This window comes from Alternaria hordeiaustralica, assembly GCF_023758085.1.
Source record: "Alternaria hordeiaustralica strain BMP 2776 chromosome Unknown scaffold_1, whole genome shotgun sequence".
Taxonomy (NCBI): Eukaryota; Fungi; Ascomycota; class Dothideomycetes; order Pleosporales; family Pleosporaceae; genus Alternaria; species Alternaria hordeiaustralica.
The window spans coordinates 3,259,320-3,285,327 of NW_026056773.1; the positions used below are offsets into that span (position 1 = coordinate 3,259,320).

A 26,008-nucleotide genomic window follows, 5' to 3' on the forward strand; every position below is an offset into this window, starting at 1 on the left:
ATTTCCTTGCCATGTATATCTCGTAATAGATAATATCTTGTTTAGAGCGACTGCAATAGTAGAAGGGCTTTTGTGCTAACTGTGCAACGCGCTGAGGCAAGACATTTCTCAATTTCGGCGCACAGTGCTGAGTAGGCAGATCCTAACCCCTCTGTTCAGGACACAGCCACATACTTGGATATGCTGAACGAAGAACTGCCGATGTAGAGAAACAATTGCCGCAGGCACGTGCGAATCACATGGCTGAGCCGGGCAGTGCAACAGCAGCACGGAAGTTTGCGTAGGACGAAAATGACGTTGGTCCCCAGCCGCCTTGATCTAGGCCCAAATTGCCCAGGGCACGTCACTGCCTACCTGCGCACACCAACAACAAGCTTTCTCCACGCAACAACCCTACCCAGACCCTTAACTTTCCCGCTCCCCCCCTCTAGTTTCTGCTTTTGCGCAACACAAGACACTTCGATATCTCAGTCTTGATTCTTGCTTTGAAGCAAGCGGAAGCGGCCTATTGCACAGTACACACACACCCGCAACAACATCAAAACCATGTCGCAACGACGGAACGGCGGAGAGCCGCAGCCCAAGGACGAGATGCCCCCGGCGAAGGGTGAGGGTATGTTGGCGAAAGAACCCAACGCGATATATGGACATGAAGGGGCTAACAGGGAGAACAGTGCAGGACAAGCAAAAAAGGCTCCTCTCGCAGGATGCTGGACATTTCTCTCTCGTGAGAGCTCTGCACGCCGCTGACTACATTACCGAGCTCAATGGTACGTTTCTCGATATCCATTCCGACACACATTTCCGCCAATTACGACGCGAAAGAACGAGAACCTGTACTAACAAGATATCCAGGCTTCTGCGGCGTAATGTCCATCATGTCCTCCCTCCGCTACTGCACGCAGTCAGACCCCTTCAACTACACGAACCTGTACTGGGCCCTCGGCTTCATCCCCCTCGGCCTCTTCTTCGACTTCATGGACGGCAAAGTCGCCCGCTGGCGCAAGAAGGCGTCGCTCATGGGCCAGGAACTCGATTCCTTGGCCGACCTCGTCTCCTTCGGTGTTAGCCCCGCCGCCGCTGCCTTCTGTCTCGGTCTGCGCACCCCCGTCGACCATCTCCTCCTCAGCTTCTTCGTGCTCTGCGGTCTTACGCGTCTCGCGAGGTTCAATGTTACGGTTGCTATGGTGCCAAAGGATGCGACGGGCAAAAGCAAGTACTTCGAGGGCACGCCGATTCCCATGTCGCTGGGTATCGTGCAGGTCATGGCATACTGGGTTTACAAGGGATGGACGCTGGAGCAGATTCCCATGGGTCTCTGGCTTGAGGGCACGGCGTTTGAGTTCCACCCTGTTGTTGCCATGTTCATTCTCCACGGATGTTTGATGGTTAGCAAGAGCGTCCATATTCCCAAGCCCTAGATTGCTGGAGCAGAGGAGAGAAGCTCAGCATTTTGTATGTGAGCCGCTGCGATTGGGACGATGGAAGTAATGGATCTTTGGCCTATAGATAGGATAACCGGCTACTTTTGTCCTGTTAGTGAGACGCATGACGATGCTATGATCGATTAGCGGGCGTACAAAATACAATGATACCCTATTATCAAGAATTGACTGAAACTGCACCATGTCTAGAGGAAATAGCGTTGAAAGGCAATTACCATGTCGCTGCAAGTCCCTGTGAATTAAGAAGTCTATTCGAATTGTTACTATTACAGAGAAAGTCAAGTTCAATGACTGTGGTATCATGGTTCTAAATCTGCGATTCAAGCCTTCCTGAACCAACAACAGGAAGAGGAAAGTTCCATCAAACAGGATCAAACCAGTTTCTAACCCGGTACACCTGATGCCGACCTAAATGCTGCAAGGAGCCAAGCTCTCCAGAGATGGAGTATGCAAACATGCCGGAAAGGTACAAGATAGCTTGTCTGGAACCTCCACCAGGGCGATGGTAACGCAGGATGATCGTGTCTTGTGGCAACTGCTCGACGATCATGACGTCTATTTTGGTGTAGGCGACGACATTGTCGCAAACGGGAACAAGGAAAGTATGTCAAGTTGTGCAGTGATACAATCACCGCGTGATGATCAAAGAGAAACCGTCGAGCCATTGTGCGCAGGAGCCTGATATGCCGCCGATGGTGTAGCCACGAGGAGGGATGAGCGTGTGTCTACACATTCGGGTTAGCTAGTATTCGTCAAGCCATGGATCTGATACATACCCGCTACCACCATTTGGGTTTCCATACCACTCGCTCTTCCTCCCCAGGCTTGTTAGTATTTGTAGACCATCGATCCAAAGGCCAGCGCGCAGAGAAAAGCCCAGCAGCAGCTCTCCTTTCCGGGTATCCAAGGCAAACTCAGTCATGCTACCTCCTCGCTTGCCGAAAAGTTGGGTGTGTGTGTCTTCATACACAAATTCCAATCCATCCACCGCGGAACCATGGTACACTTTGATGCTAAGCAAAAGCTTGGTTTGAATGTGGACGTAATCGAAGATGACTTCATGAGGCTGTGAGCCCTGCATCTGTGAGTAGCCAAGCTTGCCACCGCGGTAGCCCCATCGCCCGTCCGGTATCTTGACTCGGGAGTTCTTCTGGTTGGAAAGCTGGCTGAAATCCTCCACCACGTGCTTGCCTCCACCGGCAGAGTAGACTTCGAGCTTCAAGCGCAACTTTTGCTTCTCCTTGGGTAACAAAGAACGAAGCGAGTTTTCTTCCAGTGCAACCTGTCGTGGATACTGGTTGTCCTGTTCAGGAAACTCTTTCCAGTAGTGACAAACCTCCTCTCCTTCGGTGTACAGCTCCACCCATGCGATGCCTGATTTCGAGGTTGCGATGACACCGCCTTGGCTCACATCGACTGTCCACACTTGGACACTGCCATCCCCATTGATGTTCGGGCTATCGATAGGTATGCGGAAACAGGGGTGAAATCGGAAACGGAGGACATCGAGCTTGTGCCATCTGCACTCGTCGTTTGGCAGGACTAGACGCTGACCGGTTGACTTGGTGCGGGTTGAGTAGGGTTCTCGGCAAGTGAAGGTTCGGTTCAATGTAACGTAGTCGCGTAACATTACACCCGACTCCTGATGAGGACAACCAAAGAGATGACCCGTCTCATGCAGATGGGCACCGATGCCTATGTTGGCAGCTTCCCAGTTGCTTCCAGATTCGTTGCAATCATTGGCGACGAAGGCAGTGTTAGTTTGTGTACAGTCTTGGAAAGCCTGGAAAACCTCTTCGATGCTCGACGGATAGCTGTGGAGCGCATGCGAGCCAAAGATGGCTAGCTGTAGATCTCCAGTACCCCCGCCTAGAGCCGCATGTCCTCGAACTGTGTTCTCTTGCGTGTCCCAATGTGTGTCGAGGAACAGACAAGAGACGTAGTGTTTCTGGCCTGGTACCATGGGGAAGTAGTCTCTACATGCTTCTATCGCAATGTCGAAAAGTTCGTTCTTCTTGGTTCCTGGTCCGTACTGCTGCGCGCGTTCTAGGTCGCGAATTTCAGCGACAGACCTTCTTGAGCGTATAACGTGGATTTTGGCCTGCGTCCGGTATTGGTTGTGCTCCCAATCCTGGTAACTTAGCGTTCCAGGTTCCCAGGCATCTTCAAATCGGAAGCAGCGTCGACCGAATCCGTAACGCTTCATCTGCTCGCCAGTAAAGGCTTGCCAAAGATACGCAGCCATGCGGAATTTCTTGGTCGCAAGCTCGAGGCCGTTACCTTCTCGCTCGATGCGCTCTGGTGGGGCGTCGTAAGTGCCGGGAGAATCATGACCTAGTATGATTGCAAGCTGGAGAGGCGGCGAGTGCGACAATGGGAGGTAATTAATATTGATGAAAGAGGCATGTGAGGGTACCGAGGTGTTCGGTGAGGAGACCTTGGGCGAGGCAAAGTCAAGTCGGATCCTGTTCCAGCCAGGCTCCAGGTGCACCAAGGCCTTGAAGTAGGAGTCATGTACTGGCCAGCAAGTAGATGGGAAGCGGCCCTGATGGTGATTAACCGTAAGTGTGCCGTCCAGCGGTTTGCTCTGTGCCTCACCGATCTGCCCGAATATGAGCAGTACTTGCTGGTGTACCCAGGAGTTATCCGAGACCGATAGGATGCGCGGCGCGAGTAGCGAAGATCTATTAAACGAGCTGTTGGAGCCGGTCGAGGTAGGCGATGCTAAACCCTGGAGGTACTGTTAGAGTAACGTCTTGCGAAGATGGCTACAGCTTCTTACATTCATGCTATAACGCTTCACGGGGTCGACAGTCGGTCGCTGAGGTCGCGCAGGCGCAGGTGTAGGGCCATTGGTGAGGTCTTTGGTTTGAGTGTTGACTTCGTCGGTGGTAGAGGTGGCTGGCGTAGTAGAGGGCGTCGACGAGCCAACTTGAGAGGAGTTCAAGGTAGAGGCGGATACGCGATGGGCTAAGCCTTTGCCGTTCTGGGCATCGGCACCATTTGCTTGCTTGTCGCCGTTCTTGGACATGCGGCTGCTCTTCCTACCAAGGCTTCTGAGGAAAGACGGCATGGTGACAACTACGGCGCTGGTATACGGGTCGAATTATGAAATCATAGGCGTAGGTATCGTCCAAGGTCCAAGTGGATATGTTCAGTGTCGTCTCAGTGAGGTACAGCGCAGGTAGGTAACGAGCGACAAGGAGGGCGCGGTTGTGGAGCTGTGAGGACGCGTAATACGGCGAGCGTGATAATCACTGATAGGGTGGGAACAAGCGAGCGGGAGAGTGTACTGGCAATAGCTATGTACTATGCGGGAAGCGAGTGAAAGCAGGATATGCAGTATGACGGGAGAGGGCAAAGAAAGCTGGTGGTGAAGAAAGTGGCAGCGCTGTCGAGGTGGAGAGGCAGCCGACGTGAAGTGCTGCAGCTCCGTCGATCCAAGCTAGCAGGACCGAACAGGTAGTTGTTCAATTGGGAAGGCTCTAGCGCCAAAGCAGGCCAGTTGGCAGGAATTGGCCTTGTTGCGCAACTGCGGGAGGACAACTAGTAAGAGTTGCGACTGTGGAGTCGAGCGCGAGCGCATGGTGAGCAGGCGTTCGCGACTTCCTAGCGACTCAACGAATGACGTTGGTGCGCAACGTCCTCTAGCCGCTTTGGGACGGCAGGTCGTGATCTGACATGTGTATGCCATCCAGTGTCATGTCCATCAGCGCCGTGAGCGACAATGGCATGGCAGGCTGTCCGCCATTGACACACGCATGTGATGCGCATGCGGCGTCGAGGCATATGTGGTGGCCGGCCCCGTCACCGATTCTGCGCGTCGTCATCCGCGCATCCATGTGGTGTAGCTCGAGAAGCAACGGACCTCGCCCGTTCCCCGAGCATGGCCTGCAGCGATAAGGCAAGGCGTGTCTGAAACATTCCCACGGTCCAGCGTTACCGATACCATACGGTACCTCTCCTGTCTTACTCAGCACGTTACCGCAGCCACCAGATGCGCGACCCCTGCCGCTCGCCAAACCCTCAGCAGCATAGGTTTTCTTTGTTGCAGGCGCACTCGGACAAGGCTCCAGCGCCGGATAGGAGCCCGCTATGGGGTCACTAAGGCTTTCGTGCCGCTTGCGACTCCTAGCACCTTGACTTCATCATCACTCCTACAACGCCCTGGCAAGTACGAGGCCTGTGCTGCCGCAGACTTTGAGGCTAGTCCGCTTGCATCGCCAGCTCCTCACATTCCTTGCCGGACCGTCACCTCAGCTCCGCCCACGTTTCGTCTGTAGCAGCCCTATCGAGACGTTCAGCGGGCCATATCACTGCTGGATCTCCCTACCCCGTCGTCCAACCCAATTGCTCTGCCATGGCTGAACAGGATGAAGTCGCGAGCAAGGTCCTGCGAAGGGCCCAAGTCTCAAAGGTCCATCTCTCCGTCTGCAGCCCCTCGCCCTTTGTTTGCTAACCAGGTGCACTACAGATGACCCGAACGCTGCAGAACCGCCTCGCCCTGGCCAACGTCAAGATGAAGAACGGCTGGGAGAGCCTCAGCCTGGATGCCATTGAACCCGTCCTCGACGGCGCTGAGCGCAAACGTAAGCGCCCCGGCTCCAGCAACGAAGCCATGTCGGATGTTTCGAGCGTCTCCGAGCGCTTCTATCAACCCAGCGTCCTCGACTCCTCCCCACTCCAAGCCCCCATATTCTCCGACGATGTCCGACGATCCGTCAGCCGGTCCGTCAGCACAGGCAGTTACCTTCAAAACAAGCGGCCCCGTCAAGACCGGACAATGTACCCAGCATCGAGCAACCACGCCCGTGTCAAGGTGAGGACAGCCACCAGCGCTGCTACCTCCTGGAAGAACAGCTTCCAATTGCCCGAGTCTTCGCCCGTATACCATCGCCGGCACGCACGTTTTGGTCGTCAACATGTCCCTAGCCTTTCTTTCGTCTCCGAAACCTCGACCGTTCCCGATCCACATTCGCCCCTACTCTCCGAAGACGATGACGAAGACCTACCCATCACATCCTTCTCTATCAACAGATCGCACTTCTCCCTCGACCGATCGCACTTCCAGTCATCGCCGCCGCCGCAGAGGGCCCCACGCACGCCGCCCCCTGATGTCGCTCGCTCAGCACGTCTTCGACAACGTGGATTCAATGCTGCCGGCGCAGCTCGGGAAGGAAAGCAAGGAGATGACGATGCAAACCTCTTGATGTACCTGGCTACATCACCGACACCAGTCCGTCCAGGTCACCAGAAGCCGCAGATGCTCGCGCCATCGACTCCTCCACCCAAAGCGACACCTCTTCCCTCGTCGATGATGTCCACGCCCGGCGGTGGCGGCTCTCACTACATGGGTTTCGGACTTGCGACACCGTCAACAAACCTCAATTTTGCCGAGTTCCTCAACATGTCGCCGAGTCCTGCGCAGGCCAATGCATCGTCATGGAACCGCACCCCTGTGGCAACACGAACACCTGCTGCCGTCCGAGAAGCACGACGTCACCTCAACTTCGATAACATTGGTCCTCCTGGTGACGCTTCCCACATGAACGCTCATGTTGGAAGAATGGACGGCCCAATGGACCTTGGTGGAGAGCTCATCTCGTGATCCTCGCATTATCTTCCACACACAGCCCAACACTCATGTGGGCACGACGCAACGACACCAGGGCGACATTAAGCATGCGCAGTGCATCGCCCCGCCACCAATCCACCCAATGCCGCTATCGAATAGCGTCTCCTTTCTTCACTTACTGTTGGTTCCTTGATAAGCATGGCGTTTACAGAGGCAAGACCTCTTTGGTTATGGAAGGCATCATCGACACACCCCATGCATAACTGCATACGTTTCCTACGTTATCTTTCACCAGTACCGCCCAACCGCCCCTTGGCGGCAAAATCGAGCTAGCAACAACGCAAGCGCTTTGTATCACCCTTCACGCATATCCCCGTTTGAACACTTTTTTTCCAGCGACTGTATTCTAAGCAATTTTCTGTTCATTTGTTTGCTATCAGCTCAGCACAGCATAGTATAGCAGTATCACATAACGCGAGCGGTAGAATGGGACCGACGGCCTAGCCAGGCACCTCCGAAATGCAACTGTATTTTGGGGTTTGGTCATGTAGGCGAATAATAAGATGCATTGAATGATAAAGTGCCGTACATACTTGTTTCCTGGTCTCGCTAATGCACTGTGGGAAGGCTGTGTACGATAGCGAATCATCGCTACGCCACACGTCTGCATTTCCAACCACTACCACCACTTGTCTGAAAGCTATGCGGCAAATGCGAACATGATCAACGGTTTGCAGCAGAATGAAGTACACTAAAGATCCTATGCACCCTTCACGAGCGGTAACACCCAGGTGTTACAACGACCACGCCGCCCTTCCCATCACACCATCACGTATTACCTGCATGTACCCTACATACACAGAACAACACATCAATTCGGAAGATCTCGAACCACTGCACCCCAGGTAAGAGTCATAAAGCCCTACAAGGAGCAGCCAGCCACACACCCCTCCTCCTAACCTCCGCATATTCTCACAGCCAATGAAATCTTCCAAAATCGACGCGCTCCAGAAGTCGCCGACGCGTTTCGTGCCAACTTCGTGTCCGAGTCGCAGCGTCTTGATTGGCCACGGCGCTGGTAAAAGGCGAGGCCAGCCCTTGTCGCCAAGGGTAACCATTAAGCCCCAATCTGGAAGCGTGGCTGGTATTGAAACGTGATGATGTAAGAATGCGCGGCTGGTAAATCTGTCTGTACGGTGTGGATTCGTGACGGGATGATCGCCGATTTAGTGGGTGTTAGGCCCGTGGCTGGTGGTGCATGGTCGCGGGCGGCTTGGGTAACGAACGGGATTAATACACCTCACTTCTGATAAATGCGTCGGCTGGGTGACGGGACGGGCCACGCATGCATTGTCAAGGTGACCACTTAATGTTGATCTTAAAGAAGCAAAGGCATGAATCACTGCTATCGCACCTCCAGGGCTAAAGATTGAAGTTACTTTTCTCGCCCTTCGTACTTCTTTTGCCCAGTGCCCAGGTCCACGTATTAGCCTCGAACCCAGAGGACCCGCGGCTCCATCTCCGGGTAAGACCAAGACCCGGGAATCTTTTGTCAGTGCGAAATGGGGGTTCTACCAAACCTGCTTTCGGTGGTGCATTGTCTGTGTTCGTATTTCATCCTGGCTATGAGGGAATTAGGATTGGTGCTTATGATGGCGTTCCTAGCTTCCGCGGAGAGAGAGGGTCAGATTGGGAATCAGATGCAGGGTGAAATGTGAAATGCAGGTCGAGTCGCGGTACCAGTCGTAATCACACCGCGAGTTCCATGGTGTATGAGGCTCTTTGTGCCTGGAAGGTTATGATTCCCATGGGAAGAAATGGGTGTATGCCCTGCAGAAAGCTAGCAGTCTGCAATCGTCCCACGGTAGCCTGACAGCATGTTGGCAGTTGTTAGGGCAAGAGTAACTTTTTCTGTTTCAATCGGTTATTATGGAAAATGCATTTTGCTATTATTCATCATACAGGTCTGATAGCCGGAAGATCCGTCATTCCTGCTACGTTTCCTTACATTCACCCATCTTTCCATACTATGCGTCCCATCGGTATCTCGTAATGAAGAAAAAGAACATTGCCCTAACGCCGCCGCTATTGCTAGAAATCACGCAATACGCGCTTCTTTCATATACACATGGCCATTGTCAGAAAGCAGAAAATAAGACACAAAGAAGATGGACAAGAGTCCAAAAAAAGAGCAGGAACTTGGTGGGTCTGAGCCGTTAGATCACCTGGCATATGTGTTCGAGTTGACTTGGCTCGCCATGACCATCATCCACACGAGGAATATGCTTCCAATGATCCAGAAAGCGAACTCGGCTTGCCAGCATTGGCCTGTTTGCTGTTAGCTATATGTCTCTTCACTTGTCCGATCAATTTCAAACACCAAGAATACTTACAGATATTCCTCTGCTGCAGAAATGCTAATGTATCCATGTTCGGCCCATCCACGTCGTTGTTGAAGACGTATGTATTGCACTGGTTGTTGATGTTGGGTCCGGCGAAGAGTTGTATCGCGGTTCCGATTATTCCGGCGATGAAAAGGACGAGGAGGATGAAGGAGAGGAGCATCATAGTGCCTGGGAGGAGTTTCCGTTGCGCGATGAAGACGATCTCGATGATAATGAAGATGATGGCTAGGGTGCCCACTGTGACGCCGTAGGGCATTATCCTGTTAAAGGCGTTAGCAAAGCGTTCACATGTGTGCCTCGCTCACTATGCTGACCGCATAGGAGGGTGTAAAGTGTACGTACCATGGCGTCCCCAGTCCCATCCGATCTTGTATCGCCATAAACTGCGCGTTCACTCCCAATATTGTTCCGGCTGTTGCAAGCATGACAATCGTCCAGATGTTCAGTTGTAGGTCGGGCCAGTAGTACTTCTCCCGCACTACTACCGCTGAGCCCACAACTGTGCCTGAATGTCCTGCGCGTGCCATTGTATCTTTCTGTCGCGCCTCGGCGGCTAAGTCGGGAAAGTTCTGGTGAATGCGATTGCGGGCAGGCTTGCGCTAAAGTGCTGTTGCTGTGGCGTTCGATATGCGCAACGGTGGTAGTATGCCGGTGCAACGGTTCTTCGAGTCCAGAGTTCTTGCGCTTCGAGCTACAGAGCCTGGTGTCGTTGATTTGCTATGCCGCCTATCCGCAGATTAGGCTTGGGACTTGGCGCTGTCGCAACGTTTCCCTTCTCCTATACCGCGAATATCGAGTGCTTTTTCGCTCCCGTTTTCAATTGCTTTTGTCGCGAGAGTATCTCGAGTCTTTGCGCTCGCGGTCGTGCAGTGTGTGTGGTGATGGACGACGTTCCAGGTAACCTCAGCAACGTGCGAGAGTGTTGCGGGGCGGGTGCGGAGGTCTCGGAGGTGCCTCAACAGTGAACACTTCCTTCAGCGTGATGTTATCGTGGACGGGAGAATCAGGAAAGATGTTTGCGGAGACGCGGGGAATAGAATGATGGAAATTGCGAATGCACGATGCTGAAATTGCCAAAGCCCCTGTTGTTGTGGTCCGAGGAACCTTCATGGCAGCCCAGCCTCCCAAGCTGGGATGGGGCTGGGAACGAGACTATTGGACCGGCGCAAACAGCCCTTTGCTACAAACCTGGCATGCTGACATGGCTCCAGTGTTTGACAGTTGTGACGTCTGATTTATTGTCTACTATCATTGTCTTCGGAATTACCGCTGGCTGGTGTGTGGATGTGGTTCATGCTGATAACAAGCCGTGCGACTCGCTGCAGCGGCGCGTAAACTATACTACAAAGCCACCCAATGCGAACAGGTATCTATGTACAGATCACTGGTGGTGCACATTCATGCAGCTGTATATAGCACGTTTGCGTTTGGCAGGCCTTCCAGTATACAACGCTCTTAGAAGCGCTCTTTCATGACTGCAGTGAACAACTACCAGTCCGACAAACAGACCGTAGTCTAGCGATTTCCAAAACAACAGCTCATACTAGCGGACCGAGTGCATTTCTGTGATCTTTGCCGTTTAATCGATAAGCCCGGCTTACGACGTCTTGCAAGCGTTTCCCGCACGGTCGCCGGCGTCGAACTCTGCTCTAGGAAATGTTTCAGTCGCCCAAATGCATCGGGCAGGTTGGACAACAGAGTAATTTGACTAGAAAATATAACGCGCGCATCCTTTACAGGATGTCCACAGCATGGCGCCATGTCTAGACATGATACATTGGCCCCATCAACTCCAAAACGCCTCAAATGATCATGGTATCGGTAGGTAGTCGTAGGATCGAGCCGAAACGGCAGCGCAAACGGGTGCGCATTGCCAGCGTATTCCGAATGAAGTGGTGACCGTCCCGAATCGAGGCACTTAGTATCCTCCTCGGCCACGTCCACCAAAACCACCACCGCCGCGTCCACCTCTTGAGAAACCACCACCACCGCCGCCGCGACCGCCGAATCCACTTCCTCCACGGCCACCGAAACCGCCGCCACGTCCAGGAGGTCCACCACGTCCTCGGGGTGCTCCACGACCACGACCTCCAAAGCCACGAGCTGCGCCACGAGGAGCTCCACGACCGGCACCGGCGGCCCTCTTAGGTTTCGAAACACCACCGACGGGCTTAGGCTTGGGAAGGAATCTAGAGGAATTAGCGCAAAAATCCCAAATGCGATCTGAACCGGCTCACCTGTCAAGAGGGAGCAGCTTGTCTCCTCCAATGTAGAATTTGTCGCCAGCCTTGAAAGATTTGGCTTGTATGCCCTCTTGAGGCTTGATGGTGAAGTAGACCTGGTTCAACGGGCCGAGAATTTCGTCGACTTTGCCGATGGGTGTCTGTAGCTCGGTCAGCCCGTCATCCTTGCCTTTTCCCGTCGCAGTATATGTACCTTGTTCTCCAGGTAGATGGGCGCGTTGAAGTAGGGGATCTTGGTGTTTATCGATTCGCAGAACATCTCGTTTTCGCAGTCGTGAACGAATTTGCCCATTTCTAGCATGGTCATTAGCGCTTTGCTTGACCGTGTGATCGCGCCACGTACCGATGACAGTGTCTGGGGGTCCGAAAGAGCCTCCTCCGAAACCACCGCCGCGTCCTGTCGCGCATTAGCTAAAAGTCGTGTAGAGCTCCAGACATGCTCATACCTCCACGAGGAGTAAATCCGCCACGTCCGCCGAAGCCGCCGCCGCGACCGCCACGAGGAGTTCCGCGAAATGCCATGATGTTGGTGATGTTGAATGTGGATCGGTGCGCGAAAGGTGAGCTTGGTCTAGAGCTTCGCGAAAAGTTCGACTGAAAATGAAGTTGCAGATAGCGCGGCCAATCGGTACCACGTTTCGCCGGTGGCTCCTTCCGCCGCATGCAACCCCACCAAATGCGCCTCCTAAACGGCTAAGTGGGCTGTCGTGCGCGCGCATCTTTTTGGCATTGTGACTGAGTCTGACGTTGCTTTGCTTTCGGACCGGACTCTGCACACCGAGCAGGAGTCATCATAGCGCCCGTATCTATTGTAGATCTACTGCACTCCCGTCACACCCCCGAGTTGCAGCACCTCGCATACGACTGAGTCACAGCTCATACAACCCCGCCCAACGCGCCTGAGACTCGACAACACCAACATGGCGGACGCAGTAAAGGATGCAGTCAACTCGGCTGTCGAGGGTGTCAAGAACTTGGCCGTAGATGCCGAGAAGAAGGTCGAGCAAAAGGAGAACAAGGCCCCAAAGCCCAAGAAAGAGAAGAAGGCCAAGGGCGATGCCGGCGATGGTCGTCCATTGATGCTCGACCCTGCGCCAGCCTTCATCGACCACCGCATCCAGATCTTCGAAAAGCTCAAGGCGAAATACGACGAAGAAATAGCCCAAAAGCCCCACGGTACGCTCCTCCCATAATGCCGCCGATTCCCAGTACTGACACCTCACGCCTTGCAGAGAAGATTACCATCACCCTCGAAGACGGCAAGAACATCGAAGGAGAGTCATGGGTTACCAGTCCCGCCGACATTGCGCGAAATATCGCGAAGAGCTTATTCGAGCGCACCGTCGTTGCGCGTCTGGACAAGGGCACACCCGATGAGACCCTGTGGGATCTCGAGCGGCCTTTGGAGAAGAGCTGCAAGCTTGAGCTCCTACCATTCGACGACCCCGAGGGCAAGAAGGTCTTCTGGCACTCGAGCGCACATATCCTAGGAGAAGCATCGGAACGCAGATTTGGCTGCGACCTCTGCATTGGTCCTCCAATCGAGGACGGCTTCTACTACGAGATGGCTCTTCCAGACAACGCCGCAGTCGATCCCGCCGACCACAAGCCACTCGAGACTATTGTCAACACCATTGTCAAGGAGAAGCAGCCGTTCCAGCGCTTGACCCTCTCAAAAGACGACCTGTAAGATTGTCATCTCACGCGTAAGAAGAGTGCTAAATCTTTCCAGACTCGAGATGTTCAAGTCGAACAAGTATAAGCAGCACATCATCAAGGACAAGATCGCCGATGGCACCTTCACCACCGTATACCGCAACGGACCACTGATCGATCTTTGCCGAGGACCACACGTACCACATACCGGACGGATAAAGCAGTTCAAGGTCATGAAGAACTCTGCATCATACTTCTTGGGTGATGCCAAGAACGACAGCTTACAACGTATCTACGGTGTCTCATTCCCCGATAAAGACGCAATGCAGGCCCATCTCAAGTTCCTCGAAGAGGCCGCAAAGCGAGACCATCGCAAGATTGGAAAGGAACAAGAACTGTTCTTCTTCCACGAATACAGCCCGGGTTCCTGCTTCTTCCTCCCACACGGTCAAATCATCTACAACACACTACAGGCCTTCCTTCGCGAGGAGTACTGGAACCGTGGATACCAAGAGGTGGCATCACCAAACATGTACAACTCAGCACTGTGGAAGATCTCTGGTCACTGGCAGCATTATGCGGAAGACATGTTCACGTTTGATGTTGAGAAAGAGAAATGGGCGCTGAAGCCTATGAACTGCCCTGGACATTGCCTGATCTTCAAGCACCGCGAGCGAAGTTACAGGGAACTGCCCATTCGCATGGCTGACTTTGGTATCTTACATCGAAACGAGGCTAGCGGTGCGCTCACTGGTCTCACGCGAGTCCGTCGTTTCCAGCAGGACGACACTCACGTATTCTGTACCCAAGACCAAATCACAGAGGAAATCTTTGCACTTTTCGACTTCCTCAAGGCGGTATACGGAAAGTTCGGCTTCACATTCAAGCTGAAGCTGAGCACACGCCCAGAAGGTTTCCTCGGCGACATCGATACCTGGAACAAGGCAGAGGCCAAGTTGACGGACGCCTTGAACGAGTTCACAGCTGCCGGTGGTGGCGCTTGGGAGCTGAACCCGGGAGATGGTGCCTTCTACGGTCCCAAGATCGACATCACCATCTCTGATGCTTTGAAGCGAGAGTTCCAGTGTGCTACCATTCAACTCGACTTCCAACTGCCTAACCAGTTTGAGCTCGAATACATGACGTCCGAAGTCATTCCCACAAAGTCCAAGGACCAGCCTCAGGCTCAGGAAGGCGGACACATTGAGCAGAAGAAGGAGAAGCTGGAAGGTGCCGACGTCACAATCCCCAAGAAGATCAAGGAGCCGCAACCAGGTTACGCTCGCCCTGTCATGATTCACCGCGCTATCTACGGATCCTTCGAGCGATTCATCGCGTAAGCTTCAATCCCTACGAATTGCGCGAACATGTTTACTGACAAGAGTAGTATCCTCACAGAGCACTTCGCCGGTCGATGGCCCTTCTGGCTCTCACCTCGCCAGGTCATGGTCATTCCCGTTATGCCTGGCGCGAACGACTACGTCAAGGAAGTACAGACAGCGCTCCGCAAACACCACCTCCACGCCGACATCGACATTAGCGGCAACACCATGCAAAAGAAGATTCGCACAGCGCAACTCGCACTTTACAACTTCATCATGGTCGTTGGTGCCGAGGAACAACAAGCGAGGGCTGTGAACTGGAGGAACCGTGACGACCAAGAGACACAGCAGCGTGGTGTCATCGTGCCTCTCGATGAGGCGATAGAGAAGCTGGTCAAGTTGAGGGATGAGCGCAACATCGAGAACAAGGTCTAAATTCTAGGTGGTAAGATATATCAGCAAGATGCATGGGAAGGCGTACGAGGTATGAAGACACGATCTGATGAGGGTGGAAAAAGGTAGTGGAGTGATTATGGACCTTCAGTGTCGGTTACAATATGGACCAGAAGTTGACCACAGCTATATCATCGCATGAATGATCTCGAATGAAGTACGTTTGAGCGATACCTGTTGCCCGCTATGCCCAGTACCCAAAAAGAACCAGATGTCGTGGGTTGTCAAAACGAGTATTGTGGATAACTGAGAAGATTACATCTCATTTAGCAACGACTCAGAACCCGGCAACTATAGCTATGTTCACTGTGACACGTGCAAATGAACATTCAAAGTAGAGTGCTAAAGCTGCACAAATATCGACATTCAAACGAAACAGACAATCTGTAAGTGGTATCTAGCGAGCGCGATGAATGATGGAAAGCATGCCTGCAACGCCGTGCATAGGTATAATGAGAACGCCTCGCGCAAAACAATACAGTAACTCGTCAACTCCGTCGTAATCAGGTTCGTATCCAACTTTGCCATCTCCTCTCCTCACCCCTTTGAGAGCCTGTGAACATCAGTATACAGCATCTTGCAGACTACCATCCACCCCTGACCCTCCTGACCTTCTCCTTTCCGCCAACGCGGCCAGCGGTGATACGTCGGACCCATCGCCTGATGGCCCAGCCTCTGGCCAAGGCCTGGAAAGCCAGGACATCGCTTTCCAGTTGTTGACGACGGGCATCTTGGATTGCCTTCCAACGTCGTTGAATAACTGTGGCGGCATCCACCATCTTCTGTCGAGCCTGTGCTACTACAGCGCAGTCATGCGCTATCTTCATGGCTTGGATGCGCGTGCTGATCTGGCGACGAAGTAGGAAACAACGGACAGCTGACTGGATGGTTGACGCGGCGCGGTGTGTACGAGCAAGTGGCAATAAGCGACTAGCCAGGAAGGACAGTGTGAGGAGGGTGAAGTCTCGGCTTGGGATGGAACGAGTGGTGTTGTGCTGCGGCGTGAAGAGCGCAATGAATGAGGTTGAGCAGCCGACAGCCTTGAGCTTTGCTGCCAAACCAAGACGTCCGGTTCCTTCAGTGGAGATGGTCAGGTTTGAGGGCAAGTAAGTGTCGACAATGACCTCTAGGACCTTTGGATCCGCGAAGCTCGTTGTCAAGTTTGCGACGCGCAAGCCATGGAGACGAGCAATGGAGCGGGACCAAGAAAGAAGAAGACGCTTGTGGTATGCCATGCCGTCCAGCTCAGATGTCTCTTCCTCTTCGTTCTCAGAATCGAGGACTCGTCCCTCGTAGCTGTCTCGGGCTCTGTACCACTGGTTGCGGAAGCGCTCCGTCTCCTTGACCAGTTGCGGCCAGTCGACAAGACTTCCAAGCCCACACTTGCCGACAAGGGACCAGAGAAGCGAAAGCGTCTTCTCGCGATGTCCGTCGACGATATCTTCGGCTCGGATGCCGCTGACTGCTGCGCTAGGCATACCTGGTACGTTGCTCAATGCAGCCAGGGCGATCTGGACGTTGTAGACCTTTTGGGGACGGCCAATGGCCGGGTATTTGAGGTGTTGGGAAAGGATCCAGGTGTCCTTCTGCGAAGGGTCGAGGGAGCTGTTGAGAAGCTCACCGCTGGGCAGGCTAAGAGTGACAGTGTCGTCCTGCTGTGTTCCAAGAGTGGTAGACGGGTAGAGTAGTAGCTCTACAAGACGAGTGAGCACGATGCCATCACGGAGGTCGATGGCGATGTTGTCGATCTGATAGGTGTACTCCTGTAGTGGATACTGAACATGTTCGACCTTGTAGTTGAGGTGGTTTAGGGGCCGAGTAATGTCGCCGTGCGAAGGTAGCAGCATCTTCGATAGCTGATGGAGGACCTCCACAGACGTCTTGTATGATGACGTTGTCTGGAAAAGGCAGCCTGGCAGAGCGTCCGTTGTCTTCGCTTGGTCGAGGATGAGAACCAGCATCAGACTTCGCAGTGCAGTTCGCCGCCACGACCAGCCTTGGGAGCCAAAGTCATCATCGCCGCGTGTGAGGCTTGCAATGCTACCACCTCCGGATTTGACCCGGACAGCGTCCTCGTTCTTGATGAGAAAAGCGGACAGGAAGCTTTCGATCGCCCGGCGCTCCGCGCGATACTGGCGAGAGCCATCATCTGAGCACGTGGAGCCTGTGGACAGTCGGCAGGGCGTTGTAATTTGGCGACCGACAATAGTCTCAGCCGCGGCACGTAGTGCGTTTAGATCGTATGACTTCGTCCACAGGTTGAGGAACTTCTTGCGCAGTCCGACGTCGTCCTTGAGTCTAAGTGTCTGAGCGAGGAGGTCCTTCGGTATGCTGAGTGCGCCGAACTGAAGCGAAGCCTGTAGTCGCTTGTGGAGTGATGGCATTGCGGGATCGTGGTAAATGGCAAGCATCTTCTTGCGCATCTCCTCCGGACTCTGTTCCGCGCTCGGGTCCCTGGCCGCCGAGTCAAACACGGAGTTGAGAAGCTGGGTGATGGCGACTTCCTGGTAGGTGAGCCAGTTGTCCTCGTACAATTCCGGCTGAGCCAGATCCTCTTGCAGTACTGGGTACTTCTCTCTTGATTGCGGTCGCTGGCCCACTTCGTGCAGCATGGTAATACTGCTCGCGACACTTCCAGTCTTCTGACGACGCAGAGCTGTGGGTGGAGACTTGTCGGTGTGGAAGGGCGAGGAAGATAATGGTGCGCGCTTCGCCTTCGCCAATTTCGCTCGTTCGGTCTTGATCGTCGTCCTCAAAGATGCCCTGCTTGTTGCGGCAGAGGCGGTGCCATCTGCTCTTGCCTTGAGCGCCTTTGCTGGTGCATCGTCTTGAGCCACGTGCGACCGTGGTCGTTTCTGGGAACCCTCGGGCCTCTTCTTGGTATGTAGTATCCGTTCGGGCTCTTTCGGGGCGTTGAAATGTACTTTGGGTGCTTTTGCGTCGGGCTTCTTTGCATCGGCCTTGGTGAAGTTGATCTCGATGTGTACTCCGTTCTTCTTCTTCTCGACAGCCTCCATTCCCGGTGGAAGGTTCTCTTTTCCTCCTCCTGAGCCCACGACGTCACTCGAGAAGGACGAACCCTGTGACGAGCGCGATGCGGTACTCAGAGGACCTCGCTTCGGTGGTGCAGCCAGAGACTTGCGCGGTAGCTTCTTCTCCCTCTTCAACGCTGGCATGAGGTTGTTTCCCTCCTCCTCGGAAAGTGTGACCAGATCCAGTCCGATGTCTGGTGACGGCTCCCGGACGTTGCGCGACGCGTGTGTAGGCTGTCCCGGGTGGATAGTGAAGACTGACGTGTCATCAGACGGTATGTAGATGGTTCTCCGTCGCAGGTCTTTCTTAGGGGCCTGCTTCTTGAGCTCCTTCCTCTCCAGAACGTCCTCTTGTAGCCGTACAGTCGCATTGACATCCGTCGCATGCCTGTCGCTAGGTGCGTGCGAGACACGTCTCCGATGCGGCTTCTCCGGTTGTGGTTCCTGGGCAGGCGCGACTGCCTTGGGTATCCTCTGCGCGGGGTGCGCAAGTATGGTGCTCTTCTTTGTCCTCGCAGCTGCGGGAACAACGCTGGCGCGGCTCCTCCTCTTGACCGCAAACTCGGCTTGTTGCTGCTCTTCCTCCTGCGCGACATCCTCGAAGATGTCGAGCGAGGGGTTGAAGGCAGGCTTGTGTGTGGCACGCATCGGTCGTCGCGGCTTGGCCTGGCGGGGCTTCAGTTCGGTTGTGTATTCGAGGTTTGCCGTCGTGTTGTTGTCGTCGAAGTAGGAAGGCGCGTAGTGGCTGCCGTAGCCGCTGTAATAGCTGCCCGTGGAGGAATAGGGCGCCGGGCAGGGAGTGCCTGCCGTGTATCCGTACATGGTGGCGGGTAGTTGAGTCGGTCTGCTGGCAATGTGTTGTCGCGCCGGCGCATATAAGTTGTGAGGGATCCTCGTCCAAGAGCGTTCAGGATCAGTTGCGTGGGCGCACGCTTAGCCCGTTGTGGCGCGGCAAGCGGGTCCCGTTTATCAACACTATCAACAGTGTCGACCGGGCAACAGCAGCCCTGCCAAACATCCGAACGACTATCACCAGCTTGACGTCACTAGGCATGACGCGCTACCATAGCATACCATACAATGCAGTGCATCTAAGGAATGCCCCGACCCGCTCTGATGGCTTTGGCCGCTTCCGACTGTGCTCTGTCCTCTGCATACCGCTGATAGATCGGCAAGTAATGCTCCCTCTCGCTGAGCGTTTCTTTGACGCTCTTCCTGCCCTCCACAGCAGACAGCCACTTCCTGAAGCGCTTCCAGACCTCTTCATCCTCCCCGCCTTTTCCTTTATCCGGAATGCCCGACCCACCCTTGAAGTGGTCGAATACCCACAGCCTAATTCCCCATGGGGCCAGGACAACGTCAATAAGTCCAAAGTCCTTGCCTGAGAAGTACGGCCCTTCAGCATCCATCTCACGTGTGAATTCCTTGAGATGGTTCAAGAATTCCTTCTGCTTCTCCTCCAAGCCACCGCCCTGATGTTGCAGAAAACGGTGGTAGGCAGGGATGATGCGACTGCCTACATAGTCGGTCCAGATCCTCGTTCTAGCTCTCTGATAGGGATCCGTCGGCATCAGGTGCGGTGTGTGCTGAGGGAATGCCTCTTCCAGGAACTCGCAGAGAACAGTACTCTCATAAAGTGGCTTGTTCTGGTATTGCAGCGTTGGGACTAGACCACGGGGGTTGAGATCCAACAGAGACTGTGGCTTGTGGTACGGGTTGACCTCAATATACTGGTACTGTATACCCTTCTCCTCCAGCGCTATCCATACGCGCTGCACAAAGGGACAGAACCATCCCGAGTACAGTTTCAGGGGGCACTCGGCTGAGTGAGCCTTCGAATATTAGCAACGAAGAAGATACTGTAGGTGTGCGTTTGCTTACTTTGACTGTCGCTGCTGCAAGTCCTGTCGCTTCAGGATGAAGGTCTGCGTCAGGATGATCTTTGCCCATGGTAGTAGTGATGGTAGTTATCAGAGGTGTAAAAGTATAATGTAGCTGTTGACAGAATGTGTGCTCTTACGCATATGGCGATCCCTCAAAAGCTATATAGCAGCGATCGCCATCTTTGCGGACTTCGACGCCATATACATGGATTGATCACATCATCATCAAACGTCGTGGCTATGACGAAAGTGGGGTAGCCTCCAATCGCAGCTATCCACCCACGCAGGTGAAATAATTCGCCGCATACCTAAAACTTCTCCCTCTTGTAAGCTCTATAACATACTACAAAGTAGATATTATTAAATTCTAAAATAGTAGAATTATAGAGGAGCTTCTTTTCTATAATTCTACTACTCTAAAATTTTATTCTCTTTTGTTGTTGTTATGTTGTATAGCTTTTAAAAAGAAGACTTTTGTTGTTCCTCTTTGTTTTAGGTGGATTAGTGTGCGGCGAATTCCTTCACACGCGTGCCACCTTCGGAAGCTCGTTGACACATTCCGTCAAGCGCACATGCATGTATGGACGGTGATTACTTCCAGGCTTTTCAATGTTTGTTCAGCTTTGCACATCACGCCTTTTACACATACATTTTCGAAGTACATTGCATCGCGCATGTGTCATTGAATATGGTTATTATTGTAAATCTGCAAGCCTTCATAGCTTCGATGGAGATCTACCAAGATCTCAACATATTCCCATTACATTAACAGTGCTTATGTGCACTTACATCGACCTGGCCTTCTCCAAATCCGCCTCCTTGAGTTCCCTCAGCTTGCCGGTGTTGGCAACGCCACCTGTGACGTTCGCGCTGATGATCTCCTTTGCGTAACCCAAGAGGCCGACATCTGTGACGTAGTACGAGACGTACTTGCTCTTGATCTCAATCAGAGTCATGCGGGGGTCTTCGGGGCCACCAGTGTGCTTGCCATCACCGAGATCACCGAACCATGCTGCAGCGCCACGGCTCCATACCTCCTTGATGCGGGGGTCGCTGTTGTCTGTTGTTGTGGCAGTTCCTGTGATGGAGGCCCACTCTTGTGTCTTCAGGTCCTGGAACGAGATCTGGACTTCTTTGTTTTGGTTCAAGTCGTTGAACTTTTGCGAATGGTTGTTGGCGAGGAAGAGGAAGTCGGGACCGTCGCGGCGGGCGAGGGCCATGGAGCGACCGACGGGGCCTGACAATGGTTAGTCTAGAGCTACGTGGGATGGAACTGAGGGGATGGAGCTTGAAAGTGGAGGAATGTAAGGGTAAACATACCAACACCATTGCGGTATGTGTTGAGCATGCAAATCTTCTTGCCGTCTACCATCTCAAAGAACTGCTTGATCTGCTGGCCCTTGGGGGTCTCATCGTCGTACTGCTTCGCGACAGAGGGGTCGGTCTTGGAGTTGACCTCGCTAGCCTTGAGTTGGTCCGGCATTCTGGAGATGTGTGTAGTGGAGAAGTATCGTTGAGTAGTTGTTTTAATGGGTATTGAAATGCGAGTTGCAAGTTGAATTCTGGGTAGAGCTGTTCGTGCGGAGCGTACAAGTAGTCGCGGACCAGCAGACATCTTGGTATAGGCTGCTCGTGATATGTACGTGGACGTAACGGTGAGATCAGAGGGTCAAGTAACAGCGGATATTCCACGCCGACGCGAGCCCATGTGGCTGGTCGAGGGGCGCCTCATAAGCAGCATGACGTCGTGATGGAGCGCGTTCGGTGGGCTGGTGGCACACTGGGTGGAGGTGGAGGCATTCTAGACATATGCATGACGATGTTGTTAATTCGCGTTAGGTGCGCGGCACGCTAAGACGCGCCCGATCGATCTCTCCCGATAGCTGCCTTCGGGGCCGGTGTGCACAGAGTCCGAGAGGCACTCGCATACACGCATTCCATGTGAGAAGATGCCGTCTTGCCGATGGTGTTTGTTCCGTGCCAGGTACGAAAGGGTGGGTGGGTCTCAGCATCGGTAGCGGTCCTGTTCCGTACTGCAGCCACTACGCATGTCCGGAACAAAGGCACTCTATACAAGAAAAAGAATGAACAAATCTAGAGCCTACATCGACGTTAGACTACTTACTTTGCACGTTTTCATGTTGATGTAGGCTGCAGGCCTGTTTAGTTTTTTTCATAGGTTGACGTGAAGGCTCACACATCGAAGATGTCGCTTCATCTTGATGAGTAGGATATGTAAAGTACATTCATTCATCTAAACATCTAGTCGTAGAAAGAGGATCTGGCTAACACATCAGACCGCCCTCCCGAAGTGGTCGCTCGCGACATCACTGCGGTCCCAACGCTCATCGTCGAGTCTTCTCTCTGTATTCAGTTCAACGGTCTTCGGTGCGGTCATTTCGATCCTTCCCTCGTCAATCCCACCAGTACTACTGCTCGCATTATCGTCGCTCAATCGGTGAAACTTGCCAAACTCGGAGACGTTCCCGAGCTCGAAGACTTCAGGCTGCGTGTGGGTCGATGTGAATGTTCTTTTGACATGACTTCTGGTCACACCGACAGTAGACTTTGTATGTGTAACAAAGCCCTGAAGATGGAGGGCCTTGGCAAACATCCGAAGAAGAGGTTTGAACGAGAGGGCACAAGCGCTGAGGAGATACATGCCGGGCTCTATCATTGTCCAGTTTATGAGCGCAACATGATTCCATGTTACATCTGTAAGAGGTCCGGCTTCCGCGAGGGTTTGGGCGAACACGACGGTGCGAATTATGGATGCGACGATACCACTATATATCGGTCAGCTACGAATAAGGCCTGAGAAGTACAACTGGCAACTTACACGCTTCCGGTCAGGAAAATGAGTAACAGCCCAATTCTTCTTCCAACACTGATCTTCAGACACCACACTGTTCTTAGAGGTAGTATCAAGACGGCCAAATCGGTTGCGATGTTAGGTACGCTAGAGCTGTTCGCGAAGACTTGAACGTTGAAGCATCTTCCATTCGGAATGTTCTTGTCCCAATTGAACCTGAAAGGCATGCACTGGAACCCGACAGCTACTGTGAAAGAGATCCACGTAGAAAGAATGAGAACGACTAGCGTCTTAGCAGCCAGGCGCTCGTACTTGTTGGTAAGGATATGCAAATAGAGCAGTACAACGGTGAGTTTTGGGAATGCGACAGCTGCTGGATGCAGGACCTCTTGTATCATGATGCCTTTGAAGTGCTCGGATATCTTTGCCGGATCTGTAGAAGCAATGTAGGCCATATGTCGTCCAGTGCTGGCTTTTTCGACCATGACTGATTGATATGTTAGCTGGCGCAAGCAGTCTTCAAGGCGTTGCATGCTTACCGATACCAACAATGCAAAGGCCCACCTCAGCTAGCCATGCGAAAGGAACGAGAACATCTTCGATGTTCAACGCGGTACTCGTGAGATAGCGTGAGTAGTAACGTAAGGCAACAAAAGATGTGCAGAAAAAGATCAGCAGGCAGGCTGTCGCTTTGATAGTTGGGCCTCGATCTTCGGCCAGAAACTCTGGCGAGATATATTGCGATAGACTCATAACAAAACTAGAGAGCCGTCAGCTGCCAAAATGACTACCAGAGTCACGTATTCGGCAATCTGAAAGTAGAAAGAACGGCCACGAGCCGACCGAGCGGATATCTTGTGGGTGGGGCAAGCATCAAATACTATCGCCGCAAGTCATCTTTGCGGCGCGGTATGTGTTCATGGAATCTGGCTGGCCAGTGTATCAGAGATGCAGAAGCACCTAGCGTGTCTGTGCTAACCTCGAGGCATGTACCTTGGTCGAGGAGATCTGAACCATTGAGGTAGCTCTGGGGAACGCGCCAAAATGGATAACGGGGATATCAGACGTGTTTGGGAAGACCACATAGGCTGATGCATTGTGACAGGTCGCATGTTGGTACCTGCAATCCCAAGTTGGCAGATGGGTTTTCTTCCGAGATTCTGGGGTATATGTAAATAAGCTTATGTGCCTGTCGTTGGTATGACGTTGGACGAACGCATAGCTTTGCGCTCACTAACTCGATAGAACCGATTACGACAAGGCAGAATTGTTCTTGATTCGTCGTCAGCAGTCCTGATAACCTTTTGTTGTTGGTGTCGGATGGGCCACCACTTCGTAGTAGCCGGTTGACCTTTCGAAGCATTGAGGGGATATCCGAGGCATGTGTATGAGTGGAGGATACATTGGCCGTTGCCATGGATGAAACGCGCATATTCGCCCTGAATGCAGGCTGCAAGCGAGATCTAGTTTTCAACTCTGCCGCAGGGGATGTTCGTGTCGGGTCAACACAATACAGACCTGAAGAGGCTTGGGAGATCTGAAACGCAGTTTCCTGCGGCTTTTCCACGCGCATGAACGGGTACATGAGGGTACCTTGCAGCCATCGGATCGCGAATATGGGCGACAAAGATCGCATGCGCTCTGAAATGAAGTGCTTAATCATGTATCCGGCCTTGATCTTCGTCGCGAGAAAGTTCGCAATCTCGTACAGAACGCACCAGCCGGATCTAAGGGCGTAGGGCGCTGGTGTCAGTTGACGCGACACCAACACATTGTTGCACAGTACCTGCTTGTGGAAAGTCCCAAGAGGTTGCAAGAGGTTGGTGGTATGTTCAGAGCCAGTGACGTGAGTGCTCGGTTGGATAAAGTGATGAGTTGCAGTGAGGTTGTTGCCGCGAGACTGTGAGACACCCCGAGTCAGAGCCCCGCACGAGCCACAACGCACGCACTCAGATGACGAAGGAACCTTCCCGAGGTCACCATGGAAAGAACCGCGGCACAACTCCATCTGCAGATGTGCGAATTCTTCTGATGGAAGGACATGCAGCGACCGCGCTCAGGCCATAGGTTCCGCTACGTAATCTACCGAATTCCTTCACTAACCATTCGCGCAATGGAACGCCCTGAAGGATGCAGAATTCGAGATGTTCGCGCCCTTTTGCGATGAAGGGCGACAAACTGTTTATTTATGTATCCTTGATATATGACTTCCTCTCATGGGTTCATCTTCGGATACGACATCTCACTTTGCTTCCTTCCATCACGTACCTCTTCGTCATCAGTCAGCATGCCGAACGAAGATGCCGAAGTATATGCCCTTATACTTGAGGAGAACCGGAAGTGGATGGAGCAATATCCACTTCACGATAGCGATTGCGAAATCCACACGGCGGCTTACAAAGGCGATGTTGCTCTGGTCACATCTATACTAGAGAACAACACAACCGCCACCACGAACATCGACGCTCGTAACGGGAACGATTGTACCCCTTTACACCTCGCTATACGCGCCGATCACGGATCGGTTGTACAGCTTCTCTTGGAAGCTGGTGCAGATCCTACACTCAAAGACGACATCGAGCCAGCCTACCAAGTTTCGCTGTCTGCACTTGACCTTGCAGCTTGGCTGGGACAATCAAATGCATTAGCCGCGCTCCTCGACCACGATATCAGTATATCGCCATCCGCGCTATTTTTCGCCGCATCCAAGAATCACGTGGACTGCCTTGCCTTGATTCTAGAGAAGCAGGGAACTCGCGACTTCTCTGATATGTCCAGGCTAGAGGCTGTACGGCTAGCCATAGAAAGAGCGGCCTTGTGTTGGCATGTAGAAGCTTTTGAGCTGCTCCTCGACTACTACCATACAAGGTTTTCAGATCCCGTACGCCTCAACGGAAATGGGACAGCCCTAGGAAAAGCTCTTATTTGCGCCCTATACGACTACGACTGTGACGACCGATGCCGACCACCAGCCGTATGCTGCCCTCTAGACAAACCCCTTGCTAGCATTATGGAAAGTCTTGTCAAAGCTGGTGCTGATGTCAATACGCGCGACGATCAAGGTCGACACTCTACAGCTTTTTGGGCTTGCCTGCACATGCCGCACGTGCCGCGAGATGCTATACGATTTCTTCTGAATAACGGGCTGCGCGTTGATCACGTTGCACCTAATGAAACTTCGC

At 53.1% G+C, this 26,008-nt stretch overlaps 10 protein-coding genes across 10 annotated transcripts; 3 read left to right on the forward strand and 7 right to left on the reverse strand.

Moving 5' to 3' along the window:
- Positions 1-546: 546 nt before the first annotated feature.
- J4E84_001039 (uncharacterized protein) lies at positions 547-1,421 on the forward strand (the record flags this gene model as incomplete). The annotated part of the gene is made up of 3 exons (XM_049383673.1): positions 547-613; positions 675-770; positions 856-1,421. The coding sequence occupies 3 exons, from the start codon at positions 547-549 to the stop codon at positions 1,419-1,421; spliced, it is 729 nt and encodes a 242-aa protein (XP_049249191.1).
- Positions 1,422-2,073: 652 nt separating this feature from the next.
- Positions 2,074-4,518, reverse strand: J4E84_001040 (uncharacterized protein; the record flags this gene model as incomplete). The annotated part of the gene is made up of 3 exons (XM_049383674.1): positions 2,074-2,170; positions 2,222-4,176; positions 4,228-4,518. The coding sequence occupies 3 exons, from the start codon at positions 4,516-4,518 to the stop codon at positions 2,074-2,076; spliced, it is 2,343 nt and encodes a 780-aa protein (XP_049249192.1).
- A 1,287-nt stretch (positions 4,519-5,805) lies between these two features.
- On the forward strand, positions 5,806-7,053 carry J4E84_001041 (uncharacterized protein; the record flags this gene model as incomplete). The annotated part of the gene is made up of 2 exons (XM_049383675.1): positions 5,806-5,862; positions 5,920-7,053. The coding sequence occupies 2 exons, from the start codon at positions 5,806-5,808 to the stop codon at positions 7,051-7,053; spliced, it is 1,191 nt and encodes a 396-aa protein (XP_049249193.1).
- A 2,188-nt stretch (positions 7,054-9,241) lies between these two features.
- On the reverse strand, positions 9,242-9,952 carry J4E84_001042 (uncharacterized protein; the record flags this gene model as incomplete). The annotated part of the gene is made up of 3 exons (XM_049383676.1): positions 9,242-9,348; positions 9,414-9,685; positions 9,768-9,952. The coding sequence occupies 3 exons, from the start codon at positions 9,950-9,952 to the stop codon at positions 9,242-9,244; spliced, it is 564 nt and encodes a 187-aa protein (XP_049249194.1).
- A 1,391-nt stretch (positions 9,953-11,343) lies between these two features.
- GAR1 (H/ACA snoRNP pseudouridylase subunit) lies at positions 11,344-12,190 on the reverse strand (the record flags this gene model as incomplete). The annotated part of the gene is made up of 5 exons (XM_049383677.1): positions 11,344-11,614; positions 11,663-11,808; positions 11,862-11,962; positions 12,012-12,065; positions 12,115-12,190. The coding sequence occupies 5 exons, from the start codon at positions 12,188-12,190 to the stop codon at positions 11,344-11,346; spliced, it is 648 nt and encodes a 215-aa protein (XP_049249195.1).
- A 398-nt stretch (positions 12,191-12,588) lies between these two features.
- J4E84_001044 (uncharacterized protein) lies at positions 12,589-15,081 on the forward strand (the record flags this gene model as incomplete). Its single annotated transcript, XM_049383678.1, has 4 exons — positions 12,589-12,844; positions 12,901-13,354; positions 13,401-14,660; positions 14,712-15,081. 4 exons carry the CDS (start codon positions 12,589-12,591, stop codon positions 15,079-15,081), a joined length of 2,340 nt encoding a protein of 779 aa, XP_049249196.1.
- A 602-nt stretch (positions 15,082-15,683) lies between these two features.
- Positions 15,684-18,953, reverse strand: J4E84_001045 (uncharacterized protein; the record flags this gene model as incomplete). The annotated part of the gene is made up of 1 exon (XM_049383679.1): positions 15,684-18,953. The coding sequence occupies one exon, from the start codon at positions 18,951-18,953 to the stop codon at positions 15,684-15,686; it is 3,270 nt and encodes a 1,089-aa protein (XP_049249197.1).
- A 269-nt stretch (positions 18,954-19,222) lies between these two features.
- Positions 19,223-20,081, reverse strand: J4E84_001046 (uncharacterized protein; the record flags this gene model as incomplete). The annotated part of the gene is made up of 2 exons (XM_049383680.1): positions 19,223-19,963; positions 20,013-20,081. 2 exons carry the CDS (start codon positions 20,079-20,081, stop codon positions 19,223-19,225), a joined length of 810 nt encoding a protein of 269 aa, XP_049249198.1.
- A 718-nt stretch (positions 20,082-20,799) lies between these two features.
- Positions 20,800-21,497, reverse strand: J4E84_001047 (uncharacterized protein; the record flags this gene model as incomplete). The annotated part of the gene is made up of 2 exons (XM_049383681.1): positions 20,800-21,251; positions 21,335-21,497. 2 exons carry the CDS (start codon positions 21,495-21,497, stop codon positions 20,800-20,802), a joined length of 615 nt encoding a protein of 204 aa, XP_049249199.1.
- An 810-nt stretch (positions 21,498-22,307) lies between these two features.
- On the reverse strand, positions 22,308-23,311 carry J4E84_001048 (uncharacterized protein; the record flags this gene model as incomplete). Its single annotated transcript, XM_049383682.1, has 2 exons — positions 22,308-22,800; positions 22,854-23,311. The coding sequence occupies 2 exons, from the start codon at positions 23,309-23,311 to the stop codon at positions 22,308-22,310; spliced, it is 951 nt and encodes a 316-aa protein (XP_049249200.1).
- Between the last annotated feature and the right edge of the window lie 2,697 nt (positions 23,312-26,008).